The 24,022-nt window shown below is 53.0% G+C and overlaps 1 protein-coding gene across 2 annotated transcripts in view; it reads right to left on the bottom strand.

The window, feature by feature from the left end:
- Window positions 1–673: 673 nt before the first annotated feature.
- LSS (lanosterol synthase) overlaps window positions 674–24,022 on the bottom strand; it is a 34,461-nt gene continuing 11,112 nt past the window's right edge. The window contains exons 12-22 of one of the 2 annotated variants that reach the window (XM_021082500.1): window positions 22,892–22,948; window positions 22,242–22,313; window positions 21,917–21,967; window positions 21,333–21,482; window positions 20,235–20,331; window positions 19,462–19,567; window positions 5,115–5,180; window positions 4,705–4,785; window positions 4,009–4,179; window positions 3,195–3,273; window positions 674–2,779 (exon numbers count right to left, since the gene is read on the bottom strand). In XM_021082500.1, the coding sequence (XP_020938159.1) occupies window positions 2,648–2,779; window positions 3,195–3,273; window positions 4,009–4,179; window positions 4,705–4,785; window positions 5,115–5,180; window positions 19,462–19,567; window positions 20,235–20,331; window positions 21,333–21,482; window positions 21,917–21,967; window positions 22,242–22,313; window positions 22,892–22,948 (1,062 nt within the window). In that variant the 3' untranslated portion in view covers window positions 674–2,647. Of the gene's footprint in view, window positions 2,780–3,194; window positions 4,180–4,704; window positions 4,786–5,114; window positions 5,181–19,461; window positions 19,568–20,234; window positions 20,332–21,332; window positions 21,483–21,916; window positions 21,968–22,241; window positions 22,314–22,891; window positions 22,949–24,022 lie in introns of both variants that reach the window. The other variant, XR_002341359.1, reaches the window with a different exon arrangement.

Genomic DNA, 24,022 nt, shown 5'->3' with positions numbered 1-24,022 from the left:
GGCCGCCCAAAGCCTCACGGGGCAGCCGTCCTCCACCACGGGCAGGGGAGGCCTCGGCGCCGAGGAAGGCTGGGCATCGTCACCGACAACTGTCACCGAAAGGAGTAATGGCCCAGTTGCCTTCCCCGAAGAAAACGAGATCTTGGAGGTGGCCCAGGACTTCCCGGTGGAAGTGGCGGGATGATGTCAAGAAGGCTGCCCAGCCGCCCCCCACCTGCCCCTGACAGCGCCTGGGGCCCCGCCAGCATCCTACCCTGGCCACTGGCGAGGGCGATTCCTGGGGACTCTGGGGTGATGGATGCCCTGTGGGCGGGGCTGTGAGGAAGGGCCCCCCTCTTAGGACCCACCCCAGCATCAGTGACAGGCTTTGCTCAGCTCGCGGGCTCGTCTTGGTCCGAACTTTCCTCTCCAGCGGCCTCCTGGAAGGCGAGCACGAAGCCTGAAGGCCAAGGACAGCCTCCGGGGAGCCAGCTTGGCGTCCCCCCGTGGGGTGTCGCCCCCAGCCTGGCCCTCCCATCCCCCGCCTCATGTTTCTGATCTCAGCTTCTTTCTGAAACAAAGGGAATTATAAATAACACTTTCTGCCGCAGATGGGGCCATGCAGGTGTATCAAGCCGATCAACTAACCAACAACCAGTTGTGAGAGGGAATGAGGAAGCCACAGGTGACGGCGTCAGTTTTGTGAGCATTTTTATTGCCTGAATAAAATTTAAATCTGTGTAGCGATATTGATTATGTTCGGTAAGGAAAAGCATTTTCTTAGAGTAAGTCTCCACAGTGAGCTGAGCGTTTGCAGTTAGAGGACACTTCCGAGGCTTAGAGCGAACGTTCCGTCACGGTCAACAGAGAAGAGCTGACGGGGCTCCCGAGCCCAGCACACCCTCCGTCTGCTCTGGAGAGGCTGGAGGAAAACGAACTCCAGACTCTACTCCTTCACCAGGACAGAGAGCTTGATTTTTAACCAGGTAAGGCAAATATGTCCCCTTAGGTGAGCAGAAGCGCCCTGCTATCCTGGAGCAGTCACACCTGTTCCCTGAGACCGAGGGCCAGCCCCCGACGTGGCACATGAGAACCCGGACAGGAGACAGGCACAAGCGGGACGTGCTCCTGCCTAAGGGACTCGGACGCCTGTTTACTACGGCCGCTGGTCAGATAAGTGGCTCTCAGTGTAAAAGCAGGTTCCCCTTTCTTTTCTGGAAGCCTAGGCGTCGTCCAGGGGGCTGGCGGTGGCTGGCAGCTGGGCAGGGCAGGGCCACCGAAAGGAGCAGTGATGGGCGACCACCGGAGCGGCCGGTGCGCCAGCAAACCCGCCCGACCTCAGCGGGACCCTCGGGAAGACGAACTAGTGTGAAAACCAACGTCGTCGAGAGAAAGTGTTGACATCAACTGACACCTGCTACAGGCCAGTGTGGCAGCCCCTGGGGCGGCTCAGGCGAAGGCCAGAGGCAGGCGAGCCCCGCACTGTCTGGGACACAGGGACGGTCCTGGGCCAGGGCTGCTGCGGGGGCAAGGCCACAGGGCACAGGCTGAGCGAGGACTGCGGGCGCCTGGGAGGGCGGGAGCAGCGCACTCTGGCTGGGGACAGCAGCCGGAGACTGCTGTCACCTGAGGAGGTGGCCGAGGAACAGCAGGGGGCAGGCGCTGGGGTGAGCGAGAAGCAGGGGGCCCCAGGGTGACACCGGGCCTGGGTCTGACCCTCATCAAAGCTCTCAGTGACCCCCCATGGCCCGGGGAGCCCTGGGCACGGGAGCCACTCGTTCTTAGAGGCAATTCCAGGACCCAGGTTTTTCCATCCTGAGCCCAAGTCCACGCACGTCAAACCAGACGGGAGTAGAAGCTGGGGGAGTTCAGAGGCCCCCTGCCCGCGAGGCAGCCCCCTGAAAACCAGACCTCCCTTCAGCTTGGAGCACAAAGGGGACAGGAGGGTGCCCTGGGGACCCAGGTGTCACGCCCGCCTGGCCAGCTGCAATGGGTGGTGACAGGCTGGGGTGCACAGCTGCCCCCCCACACAACAGTGCCCCAGCGTGGTGACCGTCAAGCCGCTGACACCCCCTCCCCCTCGGTTATCTTGGCCTCCTGGGCGCCCCTCTGTCGTTACCAGACGGCTACAGCCTCTGGAGGTGTGATGATGGCACCCCCCAAACGGGCTGAACTCTGAGCAGCCACAGGACACTCACCAGGTCTGGTCCCCACTCCTTGCCGAGCCCTGAGCAGCCCCAGAGAACAGAGGTCCGGCCTCTCCCGCCGGGCTGATCAGGGAGGCAGCAGGTCTCAGCCCGAGACCCGGCTCCTCGAGGGCACCAGGCACAGCTGCCCCCTCCCCGGAACTCAGGTCAAGAGGGTCTTCCCTGCCCTGCGCCCACAGCGCGGACGCGGACATGCCGCCTGGGACCTTGGAACGCGCTACTTTACCCAGAATCACAGTGCGTCCCATCCCTCCCCCATCCGCGCTCAACTGCTGTTCCCAGAACTAAACCGACACCGAAAATCCAGCTCCTGCAGCCACCCCCACCCCCCCCCCCACCGAAGGCCTGTCTCAGGCCTCCTGCTGAAGCGGGCAGTGACGGGGCCGCCCCGGCCCAGCCAAGGTGCCACAGCCTCGCCTGGACCTTGCAGGAGCAGCCCCCAGGTGCCCACAGACGTGCTCTCAAGGGCAGCCGGCGAGGGCGCTCTCCGGGTGCAGGTGGGAGAAGCGCCCAAGGGCCCAGATGGGGAAGACGTTGCTGTAGCTGGTGTAGGTGATGGCACAGGTCTTGTTGAAGACGCCAGCGCTGCTGTCCTGCAGACAGTGGGGGACAGACACAACGGGCCCCCCGTCAGGCTCCACCCAGAGACCAGGCCCTGCCATCCCAGCTCCGGGACCCCAGGCACGGCAGAAACCCTCCAGCCGGGGCCACGGGCCTCCACACCAGCCCAAGACTCGTTCTTTGGGAGCAGTCAGCCTCAGGGGGTCTTGGGACCCCCAAGGGGGCCCTTCTCCCCTCCAGCCCCGCCCCCAGGCCAGTGCTTCGCCTACTCTTTGGTGGCAGGATGTCAGCACCCGTCACCACCACAGGCCACGCACTGGTGGCACTGGTGACTCGGAAATCCCCAAAGTGAAAGCCCACCCACGAGCCCCAAGAGGGACGTAGGGCGGGTGGGGCACGAGCACGCCTGTGCCCTGTGCAGATGGAGGCTATGTGGCCCTCACGTACCTGGGGCCAGTCGCCATTGGGCAGCTGTTTTCCAAGCAGGAAGCTGACTGCCCTCTCCAGGGCGGCCACGTCAGGGTGCCTGCGGGGAGAGGGGCCCTCAGCACCCTCACCACCTCTCCGGACGAGGCCATCCGGCTGAGGACAAACCTGCGTCCTCACCCTCACCAGGCACGAGGACAGAAGGGACAGACCCAAGCCGCCACCCCCACAGGGAACAGCTGGCCCGGCAGACTCCCAAGGGCGGGGGTGAGCAGGTGGGAGGCGACCGTGATGCGGCTAGGCGAGCAGTCCCTGCCACGAGGTGCAGCTCTCCTGTCCCCCAGGAGAGGAGGCCAGGCTCATGCCCACCGGCCTCTGGTCCTCGGGGCCTCTGAGGTCAGAGGCCATGTGTGCTAATCCTTAGCTGTCCTCGCCCAAGATACAGCAGGAGGCTTGATGGATGGTCAGGACCACTCACGGCCGTAGACGCTGCTGCTCCCGCTCAGCGCCCTGGCCTCATTTGAGGGGTCTAGGGAGCTTTCCCAGGGGCTCCAAACCCAACAGAGCAGCACAGCCTGGGACGGCGGGCACAGGCCTGCGTGGATCTGTGCCTTGGGGTGTTGCGCGGGCACCTGCCTGAGCGCGTGTGGCTGTGGACAGAGGTGCTGCCGCCCCGCTTCCCTTGCTGGCCCTGCTGGGTAGCCCTCTCCGTGGGACCTGCCACCTCGCCTTGGGATCCATCTGGATGGCCAGGCAGACTTGCCTCCTCCCACCCCGGCACCCTGAGCTTGGCCACCACACCCCCAGGCCACCAGGCTCCCCTCGCCGACCCCACCTGACGGCCAGCAGCCCCATCAGGGCCCAGCAGGTGTTGTGGATCTGGGAGCGGGCATTCTGCACGTAGCGCCGCTGCCTGCAGGACTCGAAGTCCTCCCCCCAGCCCCCGTCCTCCATCTGCCGGGACAGCAGGAAGTCGCAGGCCTGGGAGACCTCCGTACAGGCAGCCCTGCAGAGACCAGCGAGAGCCGAGACACCGTCAGGCTGGGCGGGTCCCGGGCGCCTGCTCCCCGCGCCAGGGCTCCTCAGGGCCACGGAGAGGGCGAGGGGTGGGGGGCACCGGGCCAGCCCACCGAGGCGAGCAGGCGACAGACACCGGGAGGGGAGAGAAGGTGAGATGCTGGGCAGCTGCGGGCGGCCTCCAGACCCGAGCTGCCCGGACACCCGCCCCGCTGGCCCCGGGGCCCCCGTTCCCCTCAGCCCAGCCCTGCGGGCGGCCTGGCCCCAGCCACGGGAGCTGAGGGAGGGCAGGGGCCGGAGGCTGCCCCCCACGAGGCGGGACGCCCCGCAGAGCAGCGAGGCAGCTCCTCAGCCAAGCATCCCTCACAGACGGGAGCTGCCGGTTCCACCTGGGGACGCAGCCGCCCTCCGGGCTTCCGATTCTCTCACTGCTGAAAACGTGCAAAACCCCGTGGGCCGCGTCCCCCAACCCTCACCCCTCCCCTGGGGCCAGGTGGCCAAGGCTGGCGCTCACCCGTCGCGGTAGGTGTGCCCCATGCAGGCGAAGGCCTCCAGCCCGAACCAGGTGCCGTAGGTGAAGCACACGCCCCAGGAGCTGCAGGATGACAGGCAGTTCTCGGTCCCCGCGAACAGAGGCCGCGGGAGGAGGGGGGTCCACTTTCAGGAGGAACATCCGACGGCCTTTGGCACCAGGACGGACCTGCCTCCGCGGAGGCTCCGCCAACAGGAGGGGAGCAGATCCAGGCCCAGCGGAAGCCGAGTGACCACGGGCCTCACAGCGCAGCCCTCAGGCCACCCGCTCTCAGCGGGCCGGGCGACGACCGCCCGCCCAGAACCCAGCCAGAGGCTCCCGCGGCGGCGGCAGCGCCCGGCCTGCACACAGGAAGCTCCCGGGCCCCCGTCTGCGCCGCGGGTGTCACTCACCCCTCCCAGGAGCCGTCGGCCCTCTGCTTCCGCCGACAGAAGTCCAGGCCCTGCTCAAGCGTCTCCCTGGAACACAGGACGAGGGCCCGTGAACGGCCCGGCGGGACGGCCACTCGCCCACCCATCCACCCGCCACGCTCGGTCCCCCTTAGAAACCCGCGGAAACAAACAGTTCGGAGGGTTGGTGGCAGCGATTACAGGCAGCAGGAGGGGAGCAGTGGCAGATAAAGGAGGAAATGCGAGAGCAGAGACAAACCTCGGGCACCAACCCGCGTCAGAAGCAGCTGCGACCGGGATCAGTGGCACTGACAAGGTCACAGAGAGGCTTGAGTGAATCACACAGACGGAAACGTTACATCAGAAACGAGAGAGAAAACGATCCCTTCAAAGAGGACGCGCCACAGGTCTGACTGGCGCTGCTGCGGAAGGCGGCTCTGGAAGGGCCGGGCCGGGCTCTATGAAGGGCTGGAGGTGGGGGCAGGACCGCAGCCCCGAAGGGGCCTCACCACACGCCTCGCTCCCTCCCCGGGCAAGCGCCCCATGACCTGGCCGTCCAGCCGATCGCTGCGCAGCGGGCGGCGCCACTTCCAGCTCCTGCCCGGCTGGCAGACCCCTGCGGGCTCTCACAGAGCCGCCGCACAGGCCCACACGGCAAGACACCGCGGGTGGCTCCTGCCAGCGGGGAAACGGGGCCTGAGGCTGACAGGCCGCAAGGGTCGGAAACCCGCCAACAACCAAGGGGCTTTGGAGACCCTCAGTGGACGCCCAGATAAGGCCCCAGCCTGGCCGCATCCTGACTGCAGCCTGGAGACCCTGGACCCACAGTGGCTGCAGTGAAAACGTGTTGTCTTCAGCACCAAGTTTGTGGTGCTGCTGTCACTCAGCAACAGGTGACAAATACAAAGAATGAAGGTACAAATAAAAAGCATTTGCAATAAAAAGCTATGTGACGAGAGCTTTAGTGGAAATTTAAAAGTGAAGAGAAAATAAGAAAAATTCACTTAATACATTTGAGAACTTACACAAAATATACAAATGACTCAGAAAATTAACTTATCAAAATGGCCACAAGAATAAAGAGCCTGAATAGTTCAATAACTACGAAAGAATTGAGCAAAATATGCACACTTTGCCCAGAAAAAGAACCCCAGCCATTTTATAAATGAATTTTACTAACTAATCAAGAACAATCATTCTAATCCTACACAAACGCTTGTAGGAATATAAAGGGAAGAACCCTTCCCCTAGTTCTTTTGCGAACCCAGCATAAGCTTCTCAACAAATCAGAAAAGAGAGATACAGTAAAGTAAGCGTTTCAGGCTATTCATTAATGGACACAGATGCAAAACTCTAAATATTGGGAAACTGAATACAGCAGAGATACACCAAATTAGGTTTATCCAGAAACACAAAAGTGTTTGAACATTAGAAAAATCCACAATAACCACTGACGACAGGAGCAGATGGAGGAGATGCGTGTTTACGGCCCCTTCCGAGCGTCGTGTGCCAGTTTGCCCACCGCACACCGCGGGGTAGCTTGGCTGCCTACAAGTTTCAGAATTATGAATAGACCTGCAATAGGCAATTATCCCTGTGCAAGTATCTGTGGGGACAGGTTTTCAGCTTATTTGAATATATACCAGAGAGCACTGGCTGGCTCCCACGCTAGGAGTGTATTAGTTTTGTAAGACTGCCTTCCAAAGCGGCTGCAGCCCCGCAGTGAGCGAGGGCTCCTGCTGCTCCTTGTCCCCGCCAGCATTTGCTGACGTCCGAGATGTGGATTTTGGCCCTTCTCATGGGTCCACAGCCATAAAACGCTCCCAGATAAACTCAAACTTTCAAGATAATGAATGAATGTATTTAAGACCAGGCGCAGGGCCCCTGGTGCCTCCTTGTGGCTGCAGCGCCTGCCAGGCCAGAAGGACACCCGCAAAAACACAACTGGGTAGTTCTCCAGTGTTTCTGGAAATAAAGCAACACATCCCTAAATTACTCAGCGACCAGAGAACTCACCATAGAAACAGAGTTTTTAACTGAATGAGACAGATCAAAACTTACTTAGAAACTTAAGTACACATTTAAAAAGAAAGCCCGAGAATCATTTAAGTATCCATCCAAGAGAGCTTTCTCCTGTGTGGGGTTTACTGAAACGTCTTCCTTTTCAAATTGTGGTCACAGGCCATTGGTGAGGTGCGATTGAGGTTTATTTAAGTTGAAAATTTAAGTATCCTCTATATCTATGTAGATAAATGGAAGTATGCATCTTCGATTTCATCTGCAACGTACAGACTTACTAGAGATTCATTTACTATCGACGTATATAAACAATAGTTTCGTAAAGTACAATAGAATGCGTGCACGGCACATACTGAAAATAAGAAACGCGTGTCCATTTAGTAAACTTTTATTTCAGTGAGTTATGTGGTTTTATATGCGAAAGTACGGGCCATAACGTACCCTGCATTTCTTACTGAGGAAGGATCTGACGTTTGAAAGCCACCACTTAAACGACAGCAAACGGCAGCAAAAGGGCTGTGCGGCCAGCTGACAGACCAGGACAAGGCGATAAGGAACCGCTCTGATAGGCGCACGTGTGTGGCCCTGTCTTTTTGGACTTCAGCCAGGGAGCCGTCTCTTAACTCCGGGCCGGGCGGGAATGCTGGGCTGTCTCCCAGGCAGGCCTGGCTCTGCCGTCAGTTTAGAAGCTGTCCTCCCACCTCTCAAATACTTCCTCTGCCCACTCAGCCCCGAGCGACTCTCTCGGGCAGGGACGTACGGCCCCCCAAGCCCTGCCCAGGGTCCTTCCCAGTGCAGCAGAGCGCTGTCAGGATGAATCTGCAGACACCCGGGAACCTCGGAATGTCGTTTCCAAGAAGTACGGTTAATGCCACTGAATTATATGGAGGTTATATTCATTTAGTGCAGTACCTAGGCAACTTTGCTATCCTCTAAAAGTGAATCTGGAATTATTCTGTAACAACTGCCTGCATCTTTTCTTATCTAAATAAGATTTGTAAGTTTTTGAAATTGAGAAAATAACATTTGAACTAATAAAGTTAAAACAATCTGCATTAAAAAAAAAGAGAAGCTTTTAAAAAAATACAGACTGCTATAGACGTTCCCTTGCCAAAATTGATTTGTAAAAGAGCTAAAGTTTGTTTAGAAAGCTCCTGGAAATAATGACGGTGAAAGCAGATGACTGTACACAAAAGGTATATTTTCAGTAGAACCTTCTTTATGAGGCATAAAGATGCACCTTTTTTGAAGGAAAAAAAACTAATTTCATTCTAAAGTAAAAGGATTGCTCCAGTATCAGAAAGGGAAAAGACAGGACAAAACCTGAATGGAAATAAAAGTCGCAGGTTTATAGAAAAGGAATCTTGAGGAAGGAACTTTATATACAGTCAGGGTGACTAATACTGCAATGGAATTATGCAAGTTAAAAAAAAGAGAACTTCAGGAGTTCCCGTCATGGCTCGGCAGTGAACTAACCTGACTGGCATCCATGAGGACTCGGGTTCAGTCCCTGGCCTCGCTCAGTGGGTTAAGGATCTGGCGTTGCCATGAGCTGTGGTGTAGGTTGCAGACGTGGCTCGGATCTGGGGTTGCTGTGGCTGTGGTGTAGGCGGTGGCTACAGCTCCAATTGCACCCCTAGCCTGGGAACCTCCATGTGCTGCAGGTGCGGCCCTAGAAAGACAAAAAAAAAAAAGAACTTCAATAACAAAATTACACTAGTACCAACTTAAAATTTGTTTTTCTCTGTTGAACAGACAGTTTTCTTAGATTATTGACATGCTCTTAATAAGAAAGCACACAAAAAGAGTTTTCTCTATCTTTAATATAAATGCCTTGAAATCTAGGATTCTATGATTTATCAGGTCTTTCATCACTTAAGAAAACTGAGCCTTCCCTATTAAAAGAGGGAAGTTTTTTTTAAACTATGTAACTTTTCATATGTTAAATTTCATGGGAAGCACTGTCAAATAAGAAGTGATGCTAAACTTTTTTAAGAAAATATTTATGTGGAAATTGTTAATATAAATGCTTTAGAAATTATATGAAATTGCCCCAAAGCTGGTATGCCCTGATGTAATGTTATCAGTCACAATTCCAACTACTGTCGTTTACAAATAGTTATTATCTTACTCTGATACTTTTGCAAAAATGTTCCTGAAAATGTGCTTCACCTTAAAAGAGATGCACAGAAGAGAGCCTGACAATTACTCTAGAATGCAGGTTTCTGATCATTTTAGGATCATTAACACTGAACTGGGTAAGAATTTCTAAAACTTTGATAGCAAACTGGTGGATTAAAACTGCTGGAGTTCCCATCATGGCTCAGTGGTTCATGAACCAGACTAGTATCCATGAGGATGCGGGTTTGATCCCTGGCCCTGCTCAGCAGGTTAAGGATCTGGCGTTACCGTGAGCTGTGGTGTAGGTCGCAGACACGGCTCAGATCCCACGTTGCTGTGGCTGTGGTGCAGGCCGGCAGCTGTAGCTCCTATTGGACCCCTAGCCTGGGAACCTCCATATGCCATGGGTGCCGCCCTAAAAAGAAAGACAAACAAACAAACAAACAAACAAAAAACCTGCTAACAAAAGATGAAGATCAACGAGAATTAATTACAGGAGACTAAATGAAGTGATGAAATGATTATCATTTCATCACTTCATTTAAAACCCTGCTCATTCTTTAATGTTTTGTTTTCCAATTTTAAAGGCCCCTTTTCCTCCTCCTTTAAGCTATCTATAACTTACAGCAATTTGGTAAACATATATCTTTTTCTCCCTACCCAACTCCTCCAGAATTCTGAAACTCCTAATGTCTTATTTTTCATATTACATGCCTCTGTTTAAGTTTTTTTTTTTTTTTTTTTTGTCTTTTTGCCATTTCTTGAGCCGCTCCCGCAGCATATGGAGGTTCCCAGGCTAGGGGTCGAATCGGAGCTGTAGCCGCCGGCCTACGCCAGAGCCACAGCAACACGGGATCCAAGCCATGTCTGCAACCCACACCACAGCTCAGGGCCACGCCGGATCCTTCACCCACTGAGCAAGGCCAAGGCATCAAACCCGCAACCTCATGCTTAAGTTCTTATGACAGGACAAGACTGGACAAGTCCTTGGCGTGGCTTCTTAGCCTAAAGAGATTTTAAAGGTCTAATCTAAGATTCCATATGACAAGTTCCAGCCAAGCAGGTTTTTGTAAGAGCCTGTACGAGCTGCTCTCAAGCCTTCCCAGCGACCGCATTCCATCTGTGAAAGGCCTTATCTTCCCGGCCGCTCTTGCCTTCAGCAAGGCCCACACTCTGTCTCTCTCTCTATAAATCTACGTCTTCCCTAAAAAATTTAAAACTTTAAAAAAATTAGAAGAGTCAGGAGTTCCCGTCGTGGCGCAGTGGTTAACGAATCCGACTAGGAACCATGAGGTTGCGGGTTCGATCCCTGCCTTGCTCAGTGGGTTAACGATCCGGCGTTGCCGTGAGCTGTGGTGTAGGTTGCAGACGCGGCTCGGATCCCGCGTTGCTGTGGCTCTGGTGTAGGCTGGTGGCTACAGCTCCGACTCGACCCCTAGCCTGGGAACCTCCATATGCCGCGGGAACGGCCCAAGAAATAGCAACAACAACAACAAAAAAGACAAAAGACAAAAAAAAAAAAAATTAGAAGAGTCAAAATGGTCAGTCACTATTCCTGCTGCACTTCTGTAAATAATTAGGCCAAGTGTGTTGAAAGTAGACTTGGTTATCTTTGGCAGAAATGGAGGTGATTGCACTGAGAAAATTATGTTTCAATAATATACCTTTATGTACATCAGATTCTAGTACCATTAATTGTCTTTGAAATTTGTTTTCTGAATGTAAGCTGGACTGAATTCTGAATTTTTCTAATTTCCTCCAATATGTGGCTAGAACGCTCCAAACTAACATTTCCAATTTTCTTCTATTCTTTCCACTTAGAATCGCTATGAAACTAAAACTGTCCTTTCCCCAAAGCCGTACAAGTGAAAGATGAGCAACTTGGCACAAACTTGTGAGATCACAACAGAGGGCAACCTTCATGCCTAAGGCTCCGGGGCCACTCCCAAAGCGCCAGAGACACGCACACGCACACCAGCAACATCTGACGGCCACACTCGCCCTCACTCAGCGTCCAGAGACCATCTCCCCTGGCTGCTCTCCGAACTCAGAAACTCAATTTCTAATTTATTTGAACAAGTACCCATTATTTTTCCTTTGTTTCCATAGAAATGTCTCTCATTGAATTACCTGATGGCTGACATCATAGAGAGTGGAAGCCCACCTGCCTCCTGAAGTAAAGCATCTTATGTGTATCCTGTCCCAAGGACTCCTGAGGACATGTTACTGCTGACACATCATGTATACCTACGTAAGTAACTCTTAGTTCATAGCAGCGCTATTCACGACGGCCAAGACATGGAAGCAACCCAGGTGTCCACTGACAGAAGAATGGATAAAGAAGATGTGGTACATATACACAACGGCAAACAGAGCCGTAACAAAAGCATGAAATGATGCCCTTTGCAGCAACATGGATGGACCTAGAGATTATCATACTAAGTGAAATAAATACAAATACATGCCATTATATGCGGAATCTAAAAAACGAGACAAATGAACTTATTTATAAAACTGAAATAGACTCACAGACATAGAGAACAAAATACACACACATACGCATATATACACATACACGTTATATATAACAATCATTTGCTGTACACCTGAAACTAACACAACATTGTAAACCAATTTCAATAAAAAATCTCTAAGTAACTTTAAAGTTTTCATAGACTGACTCAGAAAGGTAATACCTAAATCTGATTATAACCAACTTGATTAATTAGTTGAGGAAATCGTGGCTCTGGAAAATTTTTCAGTCTGAATTTTTTTTCTCTTTATGGTCACCACATTAACCTCTTGACGGTGTTAAATGCTTATGGGCAGTCACTCACATGCCAAATGGATCAGACAACTAGATGAAATCCACAAAAACCACCCAAATGATGAAGATGGCGACTGCAGGGCCCTCCAACGTCACCTCAACTAATGAAAACAGCAAATATGTGATTCTTCAGCCTGACTACACCAGTGGTGGAGACATTGAAAAACGCTACACTGGGTGGTGATCCTCTCGGCCTGCTGAGATGATGACCAAAAGGGGGAACTGTTAAATACAGAGCCAGCCTCGAAAATTCCCTGAGCAGACAAAACCAGTTTGATCATACAAACATCTGGCTTATTTTGCAAGACTAACTTGACCTGCATCATTTTTATTTTATACCTCTGGAAATCATAAGGAAAATCTGAACGGCTTCCCACTGAAAATTCTGGTATTGTAACCAGCCACCGTGAAGAATAAACACTCACTGCTTTCTTACAATATAAGCTGGTTTATAACATATACCCAAGCCTCATTCCATGTTTTGGTTTGAGCCCTCTTGGTTTGCAAACTGTCTTTTTGGTGTGTGCATGATAAGTGTTTACTAATTACTATTTCAATGATTCATTGGTTTTGCTTAAGCTATTTATAAACCTTTGACAAAATCCTAAACAAAATATTTATCAAATTGAGTCTAACAACATATAACAAGGAAAGCACATCATGCATTACCAAGATCAGCTTACATATACCAAGTTTACCAAAACCCGTGAAACACAGGATAGAATCACATGAGGATGAAGGAAAATCTCTGAAAACTGCACAGAAGCCCCACAATACAGCCAGTCCACGTCTACATCCTGCAGAAATGGGAAAATCCTGTGCCCCCAAAGACCAGTCTGAGCGTGCTCACTAAGGGATGATTCACAATAACCCACAGAAAGACCTCCAAGGATCCATTACAACCACATGGATCAAAGTGTGGTGACTGAATTTGACAGACAGTGGAGAGATGCTGAACTGTAGCTTTGCTAGCTGCCCTGCTCAGCCTCACAAGCATGAGGCCGAGTAAAGGAAGCCAGACCCACAGGCTCCACCATCAGATTCCACGTTGGGATCGCAGTGGGCAGAGGAGAACCAAGAGGGGAGCTTCTGCTAACATGTTTGCCTGATGCAGTCACATGAGTGTGTCCATCTTATAATTCTTCAAGGGCTCTGTGTAGGATTTGTGTGCTTCTCTGAACATGTGACAGCCTTCAACAGGAAAGGATGCTTTCATTTGGGCACAGGTAAAGCTGGAGGTACAGGCAGACCTCATTTTATTGTGCTTTGCTTTATTGCACTTTGCAGATAGTTTGTTACAAATGAAGGTTTGGGGCAACCTCCTATCGAGCAAATCTATTGGCACCATTTTTCTAACAGCATCTCCTCACTTTGTGTCTCTGTCACATTTTGGTACTGCTCACAGTATTTCAGACATTTTCATTATTATTATATCTGTTATGGTGATCTATAGTCAGTAATCTTTGATGTTACTGTTACAAAAAGAATCCAACTCACTGAAGGCTCAGACGATGGTTAATATTTTACAGCAATTAAGTATTTTTTAAAATTAAGATATGTACATTGTTGGTGGGTATTTTTTTTTATTTTTTATTGTAGTTGATTTACAACGTTCTGTCAGTTTCTGCTGTACAATAAAGTGACCCAAGCATACATACATATGTATGTATATATACATATTATTTTTCTCACATTATCCTCCATTGTGTTCCATCACAAGTGGCTAGTTATAGTTCTCTGTGCTGTACAGCAGGATCTCATTGCTCATCCACTCCAAATGCAAGAGTTAGCATCTACTAACTCCAAACTCCTAATCCCTCCCACCCCCTCCCTCTCCCCCTTGGCAATTATAACCCTCTTCTCCATATCCGTGAGTTTCTTTCTTTTCTGTAGATAGGTTCATTTGTGCTGTATATTCGATTCCAGATATAAGTGATATCATATGGTATTTGTCTCTTTCTGACTTACTTCACTTAGTACAAGAGTCTCTAGTTCCATCCATGTTGCTGTGAATGGCATTATTTTGTTCTTTCTTATGGCTGCGTGGTATTCTACTGTGTACATGAACCACATCTTCTGAATCCATTCGTCTGTCAATGGACATTCAGGTTGTTTCCATGTCTTGGCTACTGTGAATAATGATGCTATGAACATAGGGGTACACGTATCTTTTTCTGCCTAGAGAAGCTCCTTTAGTATTTGTCGTAAAGCTGGTTTAGTGGTGCTGAATTCTCTTAGCTTTTGCTTATCTGCAAAGCTTTTGATTTCTCCTTCAAAGCTGAATGAGAGCCTCGCTGGGGAAAGCAATCTTGGTTGGAGGTTTTTTCCTTTCATCACGTTAAGGATATCATGTCCCTCCCTTCTGGCTTGCAGACTTTCTGCTGAAAAACCTGCTGATAACCTACTGGGTTCCCTTGTATGTTATTTGTTGCTTTTCCCTAGCTGCTTTCAGTATTTTCTCTGTCTTTAATTTTGGTCAGTTTGATTAACATGCATCTCAGGGTGTTCCTCCTTGGGTGTATTTTATATGGCACTTGTTGCACTTCCTGGATTTGAGTGAGTGGTTCCTTCCCCATGTTGGGGAAGTTTTCACCTATTAGCTCTTCAGATACTTTTTCTGTCCCTTTCTCTCTCTCTCTCTTCTCCTTCTGGCACCACATAACGCGCATGTTGGTGTGTTTAACATTGTCCCGGAGTTCTCTAAGACTCTCTTCATTTCTTTTCAATCTTTCTTCTCTTTTCTCCTCCACATCCACGATTTTCACTAGTCTGTCCTCCACCTCACTTATTCGTTCTTCTGCCTCCTATTTTCTGCTGTTGGTTGCTTCCAGTGAATTTTTTATTTCAGTTATTGTATTTTGCATCTCTGCTTGCTGAAGTTTTAAATCTTGTATTTCTTTGCTCAGTGTTTGCTATAAGTTATCAATCTTTGCCTCCAGTTTATTTCCAATGTCTTGCATCATCTTCAGTATCATCAGTCTAAAGGCTTTTTCCTAGAGGCTCATAATCTCCTGATCACTTACCTGTTTTTTCTGGGTTTTTTTTCTTTCTCCCTTAGCCAAGTCATAATTCTCTGTCTTTTCATTTTTATAGGTTTTTGGTGTGGTGACCTTTTGCAGGCAATAGAGTTGTAGCCTCCCTTACTTCTGGTGTCTGCCCCCCTTGTGGCTGAAGTTGGTACAGGGGCTTTCCATAGGCTTCCTGATGGGAGGGACAGTGCCTGCCCACTGGCAGGCAGAGCTGATTGCTATCCCTCTGGTGGGTAGGACTTTGTCTCTGGGTAAGATTAGAAGCAACTATGTGCCTGGGGCAGGGGGTCTTTAGGTAGCCTCTTTACTGATGGGTGGGGCTGTGATCCCACCCGGATTGTTGTTTGGCCTGGGGCTTCTCAGCACTGACGGGTGGGGCCAGATTTTTCCAAAGTGGCCACCTCCAGAGGAACACATGCTGATGAATATTCCCTGCTGAATATTCCCAAGAGCTTTGTTTCCAATGTCCTTCCCCCACAATGAGCCACAGTCACTCCATTTTCCCAGGAAGTCCTCCAAGAATGGCAGTCAGGTCCAACCCAGATTCCTATGCAGCCTTTGCTTTGCCCTGGCACCCAGTGCACATGAAAGTCTGTGTGTGCCTTTCTAGAATGGGGTCTCCGTTTCCCCCAGTCCCGTGGCGCTCCTATGCACAAGCCCTACTGGCTTTCAATGCCAGAGACTCCAGGGGCTCTTTCTCCCAGTGCCAGATCCCCAGGCGTGGGGACCTGACGTGGGGCTCCGAACTCTCACTCCTGTAGGTTGAGTGTCTGCGATACAGTTACTTCCCAGTCTGTGGGCTTCCCAGCCGGCAGCTGTGGGGTTGTTTATATTGTGTAATTGCCCCTCCTACCTCTTGATGTGTCCTCCTCTTTGTCTTCTGGAGTAGGATATTTTTTGAAAGTTTCCAGTCCATTTGGTTGAAGGTTGTTCAGCGTTTGGTTGTAATTCTGTTGTTTTATGAGAAAAGATGAGCTGCAGACCCTCTATTCAGCCATCTTAATCCCCGAGTCCTTTCCCCACATTCTTGGGGTGCATGTATTTTTTTCAATCAAAGTTTTGTCTAGATATATGCCCAGGAGTGGGATTGCTGGGTCATATGGTAGTTCTGTTTAGTTTCCTGTGTTACCTCCATACTGTTCTCCACAGTGGTTGTACCAATTTACATTCCCACCGACAGTGTAGGAGGGCTCCCTTTTCTCCACACCCTCTTCACAATTTGTAACTTGTTCACTGGTTAATGATGGCCATTCTGACTGGCGTGAGGTGGTACCTCATTGTAGTTTTGATTTGCATTTGTCTAACAATGAGTGATGTTGAGCATTCAAATGTCTGCTTTGGAGAAATGTCTATTCAGGTCTTCCACCCATTCTTCAACTGGGTTGCTGGTTTTGTTGTTGTGTAAGTTGTTTCTGTAGTTTAGAGATTAAGCCCTTGTTGGCTGCATCATTTGAAACTATTTTCTCCCATTCCTTAGGTTGTCTTTTTTTTTTTTTTTTAAATAGTTTCCTTTGCTGTACAAAAGCTTGTCAGTTTGATTAAGTCCCATTGGTTTACTTTGGTTTTTCTTTCTGTTGCCTTGGGAGACTGACCTAAGAAAACCTTGTATGGTTGATGTCAGAGAATGTTTTGCCTCTGTTCTCTTCTAGGGTTTGATGGTGTCTTGTCTTATGTTTAAGTCTTTAAGCCATTTTGAGTTTATTGTTGTGCATGTTTTGTTTTGTTTTTTTTTTCTTGCTGCCTTTAGAAACCTCTAACTTTTGCCATTTTTATTATAATATGCCTTGGTGTGGGCCTGTTTGGGTTCAATTTATTTGGGGCCCTCTGTGCTTCCTGTATCGTCCTGTTTCCTTTAGATGTGGAAAGTTTTTGCCCATAATTTCTTCAAAAACTTTATATCCCCTTTCCTTTTTCTTCTCCTCCTGGAATCCCTGTTATGCGTACAATGGCCCACTTTGTATTACCCTATGGGTCTCTTCTATCGCCTTGATGTTTTTTTCACTTGGTTTTCTGTCTGCTGTCCTGACTGGGTGATTCCCATTATTCTCTCTTCCAAGTCACTAATTCATTCCTTTGCCTTATTCATTCTGCTCTTCAGTGCCTTTAATTCAGCTTGCGTCTCTGCAAATGAATTTCCTAATTTTTATTGGCTCCTCTTTACATTTTCTAATTCCTTTCTAAAGTAATCTGCATTGCTGTTTATATTTGCTTTTTATTTATTTATTTATTTGCCTTTTTGTCTTTTTAGGGCCGCATCCACGGCATATGGAGGTTCCCAGGCTAGGGGTCTAATTGGAGCTATAGCTGCCAGCCTACACCAGAGCCACAGCAATGCCAGATGTGAGCCGTGTCTGCGACCTACACCAAAGCTCATGGCAACGCCAGATCTTTAACCCACTGAGCAAGACCAGGGATTGAACCCACAACCTTATGGTTCCCAGTTGGATTCATTTCTGCTGTTTACATCTGTTCTTAACTCCTTCATATTCACCCTTAATTCCTTCAGTATTTCCACGGTCTCCTTACTTGGTGTCTGGTAGACTGCAAAAGTCCTTTTCATTGTTTGCTCCTTCAGGTAAATTCTGCTCTTTTAACTGGGTATGGTTCCCACGCTTCCTCATTTTGCTTGTATGTTTCTTATTCTGTTAGTTCAGGGAAATCAACTATTGCAGTCTTGGAGGGCTATTTATATGTGTGAGCACCCCTAGGTATTTTGGGAGGGCTGTTTATTTTTAGGGTGCTGTGTGTGCTTTTAGGGAGATGGAAGCAGTGGGCAGGGCTAGGAGCCAATGCCTGGTTGCTGGGCCCCTGACAGTGGCAAGGACCTGCAGGAAGATGGCATGGGCGCTCCTAGTTTCAGGGTCCTGGAAGTGACAGTCCTCTTCAGACAGGGGTAGGCGCACTTGGCAGTGGCAGCCATGGGGCACGTGCATTCGCAGGGGAGTGACAGCAACGACGGGTTGTGCTCGGCTGCAGAGTCCTCCTCTTTGCAACCCGAGGTGACTGGGGCCGTGGGTGCACTGCTCCCTAGCTCCTCAGGCTGTCTCCACACAGCAAGATCCAGTCCTCTTCCAGGAGCTGACCTCCAGAGCCTGAGTCTCCTGACCAGCGTCTCAGGTTGTGGTGGTACAGACGGTCTGTGTGGCTCTCACTCTGCTTTGCCCTCCTCAGTCCAGCAGCTGCTCGTTTCTCCAAGACTGAGATGCCTCCGTCTCAGCTGACCTCCCCATCGGTTAGGTGTCTTCCCTGGCTGTGGGCTCCTTTCCTCTTTCACTGCTCCCTCTCGGGAGGGCCTTTTCTCTCTCTCTGTTTTCCTGTTGTTCTATCCAGTTATGTGGAGGGTTTCTTGCCCTTTTTGGAGGTTTAAGGTCTCTGCCAGTGCTCAGTAGACATTCTGTGCAGATCATTCCACATGTAGATGGGTTTTTTGGTGTGTTTGTGGAGGAAGGTGAGCGCCACGTCTTACTCCTCCATCATACTGATCGTTCCCCATTGTTGGGGTTTTTTGGCCACCCCCATGCCATACAGAAGTTCCTGGGGAGTTCCCGTCATGGCGCAGTGGTTAACAAATCCGACTGGGAACGATGAGGTTGCGGGTTAGGTGCCTGCGCTTGCTAAGTGGATTAACGATCCGGCGTTGCCGTGAGCTGTGGCGTAGGTTGCAGATGCGGCTCGGATCCTACGTTGCTGTGGCTGTGGTGTAGGCCGGAGGCTACAGCTCCGATCGGACCCCTAGCCTGGGAACCTCCATGTGCCGCAGGAGCGGCCCAAGAAATAGCAAAAAAAAAAAAAAGAAGTTCCTGGGCCAGGGATCAAGCCACTGCAGTGACCACACCTGATCCTTAACCTGCTGCACCACGAGAGACTTCCTGTCCATTGTTTTTAGGACACAGTGCCATTGCACAGTTAACGGACCATGGAAGAGCGTAACTATAAATTTCACGTGCAATGGGAAGCCAGGGATCCATGACTCCCATCATCGTGCTCTTTGTTGCACCACAGTGGCCTGGAGTCGAAGCCACGGTATCTCCCGGGTACCACTTCGTGTGTCTTCTTTTAGCATTACTAAGTAGATGCAAGGCGAGCTTGTTCCTGTGTCATAACGGTGCCACTCTGACCCCCAGCACACACACTGGATGAACCGCAGGGCACAAAACTGGGCTCAGGAGTGTCTGAAACCCCTTCTGGTTTTACATGAGTTTTATTCCAGAGTCCCCTCCACTGATGGGGCAGCCACCCCTGAGTGAGAGAAGGGCTTGCTCTCAGTGACGCCAAGGCTGTCCAGACTCCTGACCCAGAGCTGACGGCGCCCGTCCTGCGTGACCGAGGGTTCCGGCACTGAGGCCGCCCTTACCTGATCTCCCCAGCCCTGTGGTCTGGGAACTGATGGTGGAACTCCTTCAGCGCCTGCATCACAGATGAGGTGCATTCCACATACGTGTAGTCAATCATTATGTCCCCTGCGAAGGGAAGGGAGGCAGTGGGCTTTACAACTCAGCCGCGCAAGTCAGCAGTTCAGGCCCAACCACGTGAGAGCACCGGGCCTACGGAGCCTATGGAACACACCACGGAAATGTGGAAGCATCACCGGGGACCAGCCCAGTGACACAGCCACCTCCACAGTGGCCTGGAAGCCTGTGGGAGCGTGAAAGAGAAGGGCACGCCGCAGAGCTGGACCCCACCCAGTTGAAGGAGACAGACGGAGACCAGGAAGGAGGGACCCAGGGATGCACGCAGGCCGCCGGAGCCATGATGCAGAGGGAGGACACAGGCAAGCGGGTCCCCACTGTCACCTCCCCGAGAGGAGCCCTCAGGAGTAGGCTGGCCACCACAGAACACAGGAGTTAGCTGAGGCTCGGGCCAGAGAGCCAGCCTGAATCCCACCAACCGACCCCAAGCAAACTGCGGCTCTTCTACTCACAACCACGGTCACCGGACCTCAGAAGTCGAGGAGCAGAGAACACCCTGGGATGTGCGGCTCCTTAGGGCATCTGCCAACAACTGCCAGCATGCTGGCACTGCCCTCCCCCCGCCCCCCCAGTAAAACAGCTCCAGGCTCTGGCAGGGAACCCACCTCGGGCATGCAGGGCCCCAGGTCTCTGGCCGTGTGACCGGCCAACCGCTCACCAAAGACCTCCGAGGGGTTCAGAAGCTCCAGAAGGTGTCCCCCACGCTTGGTCTCATAGGTGGCAAACCCTCCGTCGGCATTTCTCATGCTCAGCAGCTACAACCAGAGGGAGAAGGTGCTGAGAACTTGCCCATGCGCTGGGCAGGTGAAGGAGCCCACAGGCCTTGGCAGGGCTTTCCAGAAATACCAAGGACTAGGGACTGAGGAGCGGGGAGCCAGCTCTCAGGTTAAATCAAGACCCTCGGGGAGTTCCCCCTGCAGCGCAGCAGAAACGAATCTGACTATGATCCATGAGGATGAAGGTTTGATCTCCGGCCTCGCTCAGTAGGTTAAGGGTTCGGCGTTGCCATGAGCTGTGGTGTAGGCCACAGATGTGGCTCGGATCCCGCCTTGCTGTGGCTGTGGTGTAGGCTAGCAGCCTGGGAACCTCCATATGCCGCGGGTGCAGCCCTAAAAAAAACAAGCAAAAAAAAAAAAAAAAAAAAAAAAAACAGGACCCTCAGATGCCCAGAATGGTGGGCTGCAAACTTTATCAACCAGGTACTCGGCGACCCTGGATCATACCCAACGGGGCTCGCTCATCACTTTGAAATCCCAGGCGCGCCACCAAACCAGTGACCTCCCTGTAAAACCTGGACAAAACCTGGACTTGTTAAGAGGCTTTCACCCAAAAACATTCCGTTCTCAGGTGCCCAGTGGAGACCAGCAGCCGGTGGGAGCCTCTGAACAGACAGAAGCTCGGAGGCCGCAGCAGCCACTGAGTCAGGGCCCTCAGCCCGGCACCAGGCTGGCCCAGGACCACTTCGCACACCCGCAGGGGAAGCCCACAGCCTCCTTCCGCACAAGGTCTGTGCCCACACCCAGCCAGGACTCCCACTGGCCTCACGCAGGGTTCCCGGTTGGCCAAGAAGCTGCGTCTGAGGATGTGGCCTGTGGGCCCACAGGGTCTGCCCCGGGTGCTTGTGGGGACAACCGCGGTGGGGAGGGGAGCACAGCTCAGCTGCAGCACCAGTGGGACAGAGGGTCTGCGGGGGGCCAGACAGCAGCCCAGAGCCCCCGGCACCCTGCAACTGGAACCCCCCACCTGGCAGCCTCACCACAGCGACAGCGTCGAAGAGCCGCTCTTGTGGGATGTGCTGGGTGATGCAGGGACAGTTTTCCTGCAGGAGAAGGACGGACTTCAAGGCCTCAGCTGTGCAGTCGGCAACAATCCAGCCACAGTCCAGCGTGCTGAAGGGGAAGCCGCCCTGCAAGATGCGGGGCCAGGAGTGAGGGCAGAGGTCCCACCGCTGGGGCCAAGGCACCTGCCGTGCCTGCCCACCAGGGAGGTACAGCCACAGCTCCAAGCACCCACATGGACGGGGCTCCGACTGCCGACACAAGGACCGCAGCCCCCGGCCACGAGACTGCAGCAGCGGCAATGCCCACGCCCTCAGGTGCTGCAGGAGCTCCCCTTCTCCCCTTATGTAGTATCCACACATACTGGTATCTGAGTGTGTATGGGTGGGGGGCACAGCTTGGCTACTGCACCTGAGCACAAGCCCTCGGGCAGGAGTGCCTTGGGGGCATCAGTGGAAGCCCATGCTGAGCACCTGTACCAATAGGAAGCCCAGGAAGCCAAGGACAGAGCCCTCCCAGAAGGCGAGGCCGCTAAGCGGGCGCGCAGGGCAGGCTGCGGTACCTTGCTCATCTGGCGGTAGTACTTCTGGTGGTCGGGGTAGTTGTCTGGGACCTGGGTGGCATCCAGGGGGCACATGTAGAAAAAGCAGGGGGCACGTGTCACCCCCGTCCGCAGACACTGGGCATCAAGGGGCCAGCGCAGTGGGAGGAGCGGGGCCACTACCAGAGGGACCCTCCAGGTGGCACCCACGTGGCCCACACTGCCACCCACAATCAGGGCACACCCAGAGCTCGAGAGGGCAGAGGCAAGAAGAGGCACCCCCCTACCGTGGGCGATGAGGACGGGGGCGGCACCCCCGTGGGCGTCGAGGACGGGGCCGGCTCACCTGTGAGACTCGGAGATACTCGTGCGCCTTCTGCAGGCAGGTCAAAAACTCAGGCCTGTGTTGTGCACCCGCCTGGTGAAGAGAAGAGAGGCTGAGGCTGTTGGTGGCCCTTGCCTGCATGGGTGGCTGGGCCCTGGACGATCCTGGTGACACCTGGCCACCCCTGAAGCCAGGAACAACCCCCCACCCCCGGTTGTGGGGCACTCAGCTTCTGCCAAGTCAAAAAGCCGTGATGGAGCAATGAGGCAGGCGGGAGAGACGGTCCACATACCCCCGGCCCCTGCCCCGGCCACGGGGTCTCTGCCCCACATCAGGCAGGCCCCACGTGGCCCAGCCCCTTCCCCCAAATTCTGCCACCCCCCTTCCCGCCAGCCTAAAAACACGTTCCTGTTTCTCTCTACGATGTGCTCAAAAGTACCTGTTACCAGCAGTTTGAGCTCTGAGAGGAGCCTGGAACCCACTCCCCCTTTGAGAAGACCCCACCACCTTGTCTGCTCCCCAGAAACCTCCAAGCTGGCCTCCCGCCCAGAGAGCTGGGCAAAACCACTGCCTCAGAGCCCAGGTGGGCAGAGGGTCAGGGCCAGTGGGTGCCACGCTCGGCTGGGTGCAGGGGTGGTTGAGGCAGGAGAACGAGGCGCAGAGCCACGTACCTCCAGCAGAGCCTGGATGGCGAAGGCGGTGTCCCAGATCTGCGAGCCATTGGTGCCCTGCACAGAGGATGGCGTTACAGCAGCTGCACCGGTACCCTCCCACCACCCCACTTCCCGGACCTGATGGGCGCCTGGAGGGCCGAGCCAGGGCCTAGGGGCTTCCACCAGCTCCTGACCCCACGAGGGCCTGAGGGGCTGGTCCCGCAGGCAGATGTGGGCCAGGCACCCCCACCCGCCTTCGCCAGGCCACAGCCAGGACAGGCTCGCTCGGCAAAGCCAGGTGGGAGGACCACCGCCCATGGCCTCCACTGCTCACCCACCACCACGTGGGCAGCGGGGATGGACTGGTTACACAGAGCCCAGGCTGACTGCAGACACTGCAGCCTTGCAGGACAATGTGCAGCAAGAACGCGTGGGACCAAGAAGCCTGGTCAAGAACCCTAGCCTCAGGGCCTAACCTCCAGTCTGAAGAAAACAGGGATCAGCACAGGCAGGGCAGACACTCCAGGGACAAACTGCTAGGGAAAGACGGGCCCTCGGGAGACTGGAGGACAAAGGCGACTTCGAGGATCAGCCTCCGGATGGAATCCAGGGGCCAACGAACCCACAGCAGCCCTCATTGGGTGCCGTGAACTGTACAGGACAGCACGGCAGTTCTCTGAGAACCAGGAGTTCCCGTGTGGCTCAGCAGGCTAAGGACCCAGCATTGTCACTGCAGCGGCTCAGGTCGCTGCTGAGGTACAGGTTCGATCCCTGGCCTGGAACTCCTTCATGCCACAGACGCCCTCATAAGCTGCAGTGCTGGAGGTGCCAGAGGGCACAGGGGGCCAGCCAGGGCTCATCACCCTCCCCTACTTCGAGGGGTCAGGGAGCTGGACGTGGGGCTCCAGGCACGCCTGGCAAGGGCACCTGGGGAAGCTTTGCACTGGGCAGCGCTGGGCCCACCTGCCCATCCCAAACGACCCCAAGACAGCGCTGGAGGCGCCATGTTCCCACCCTGAGAGACTGCAGACAAAGGCCCATGGGGGCCCTGCGCCCGGGTTCCCTGCCTCAGGGCCCCTCCAGCCAGGCCAGAACCACGCACAGGAAAACAAGCTGCGGGGGGCGTATCTGCAAGGCCCGGATGCTAAG

The sequence above is a fragment of the Sus scrofa genome, unplaced genomic scaffold, assembly GCF_000003025.6.
Source record: "Sus scrofa isolate TJ Tabasco breed Duroc unplaced genomic scaffold, Sscrofa11.1 Contig944, whole genome shotgun sequence".
Taxonomy (NCBI): Eukaryota; Metazoa; Chordata; class Mammalia; order Artiodactyla; family Suidae; genus Sus; species Sus scrofa.
This window is presented reverse-complemented; position numbering and strand designations above follow the sequence as displayed.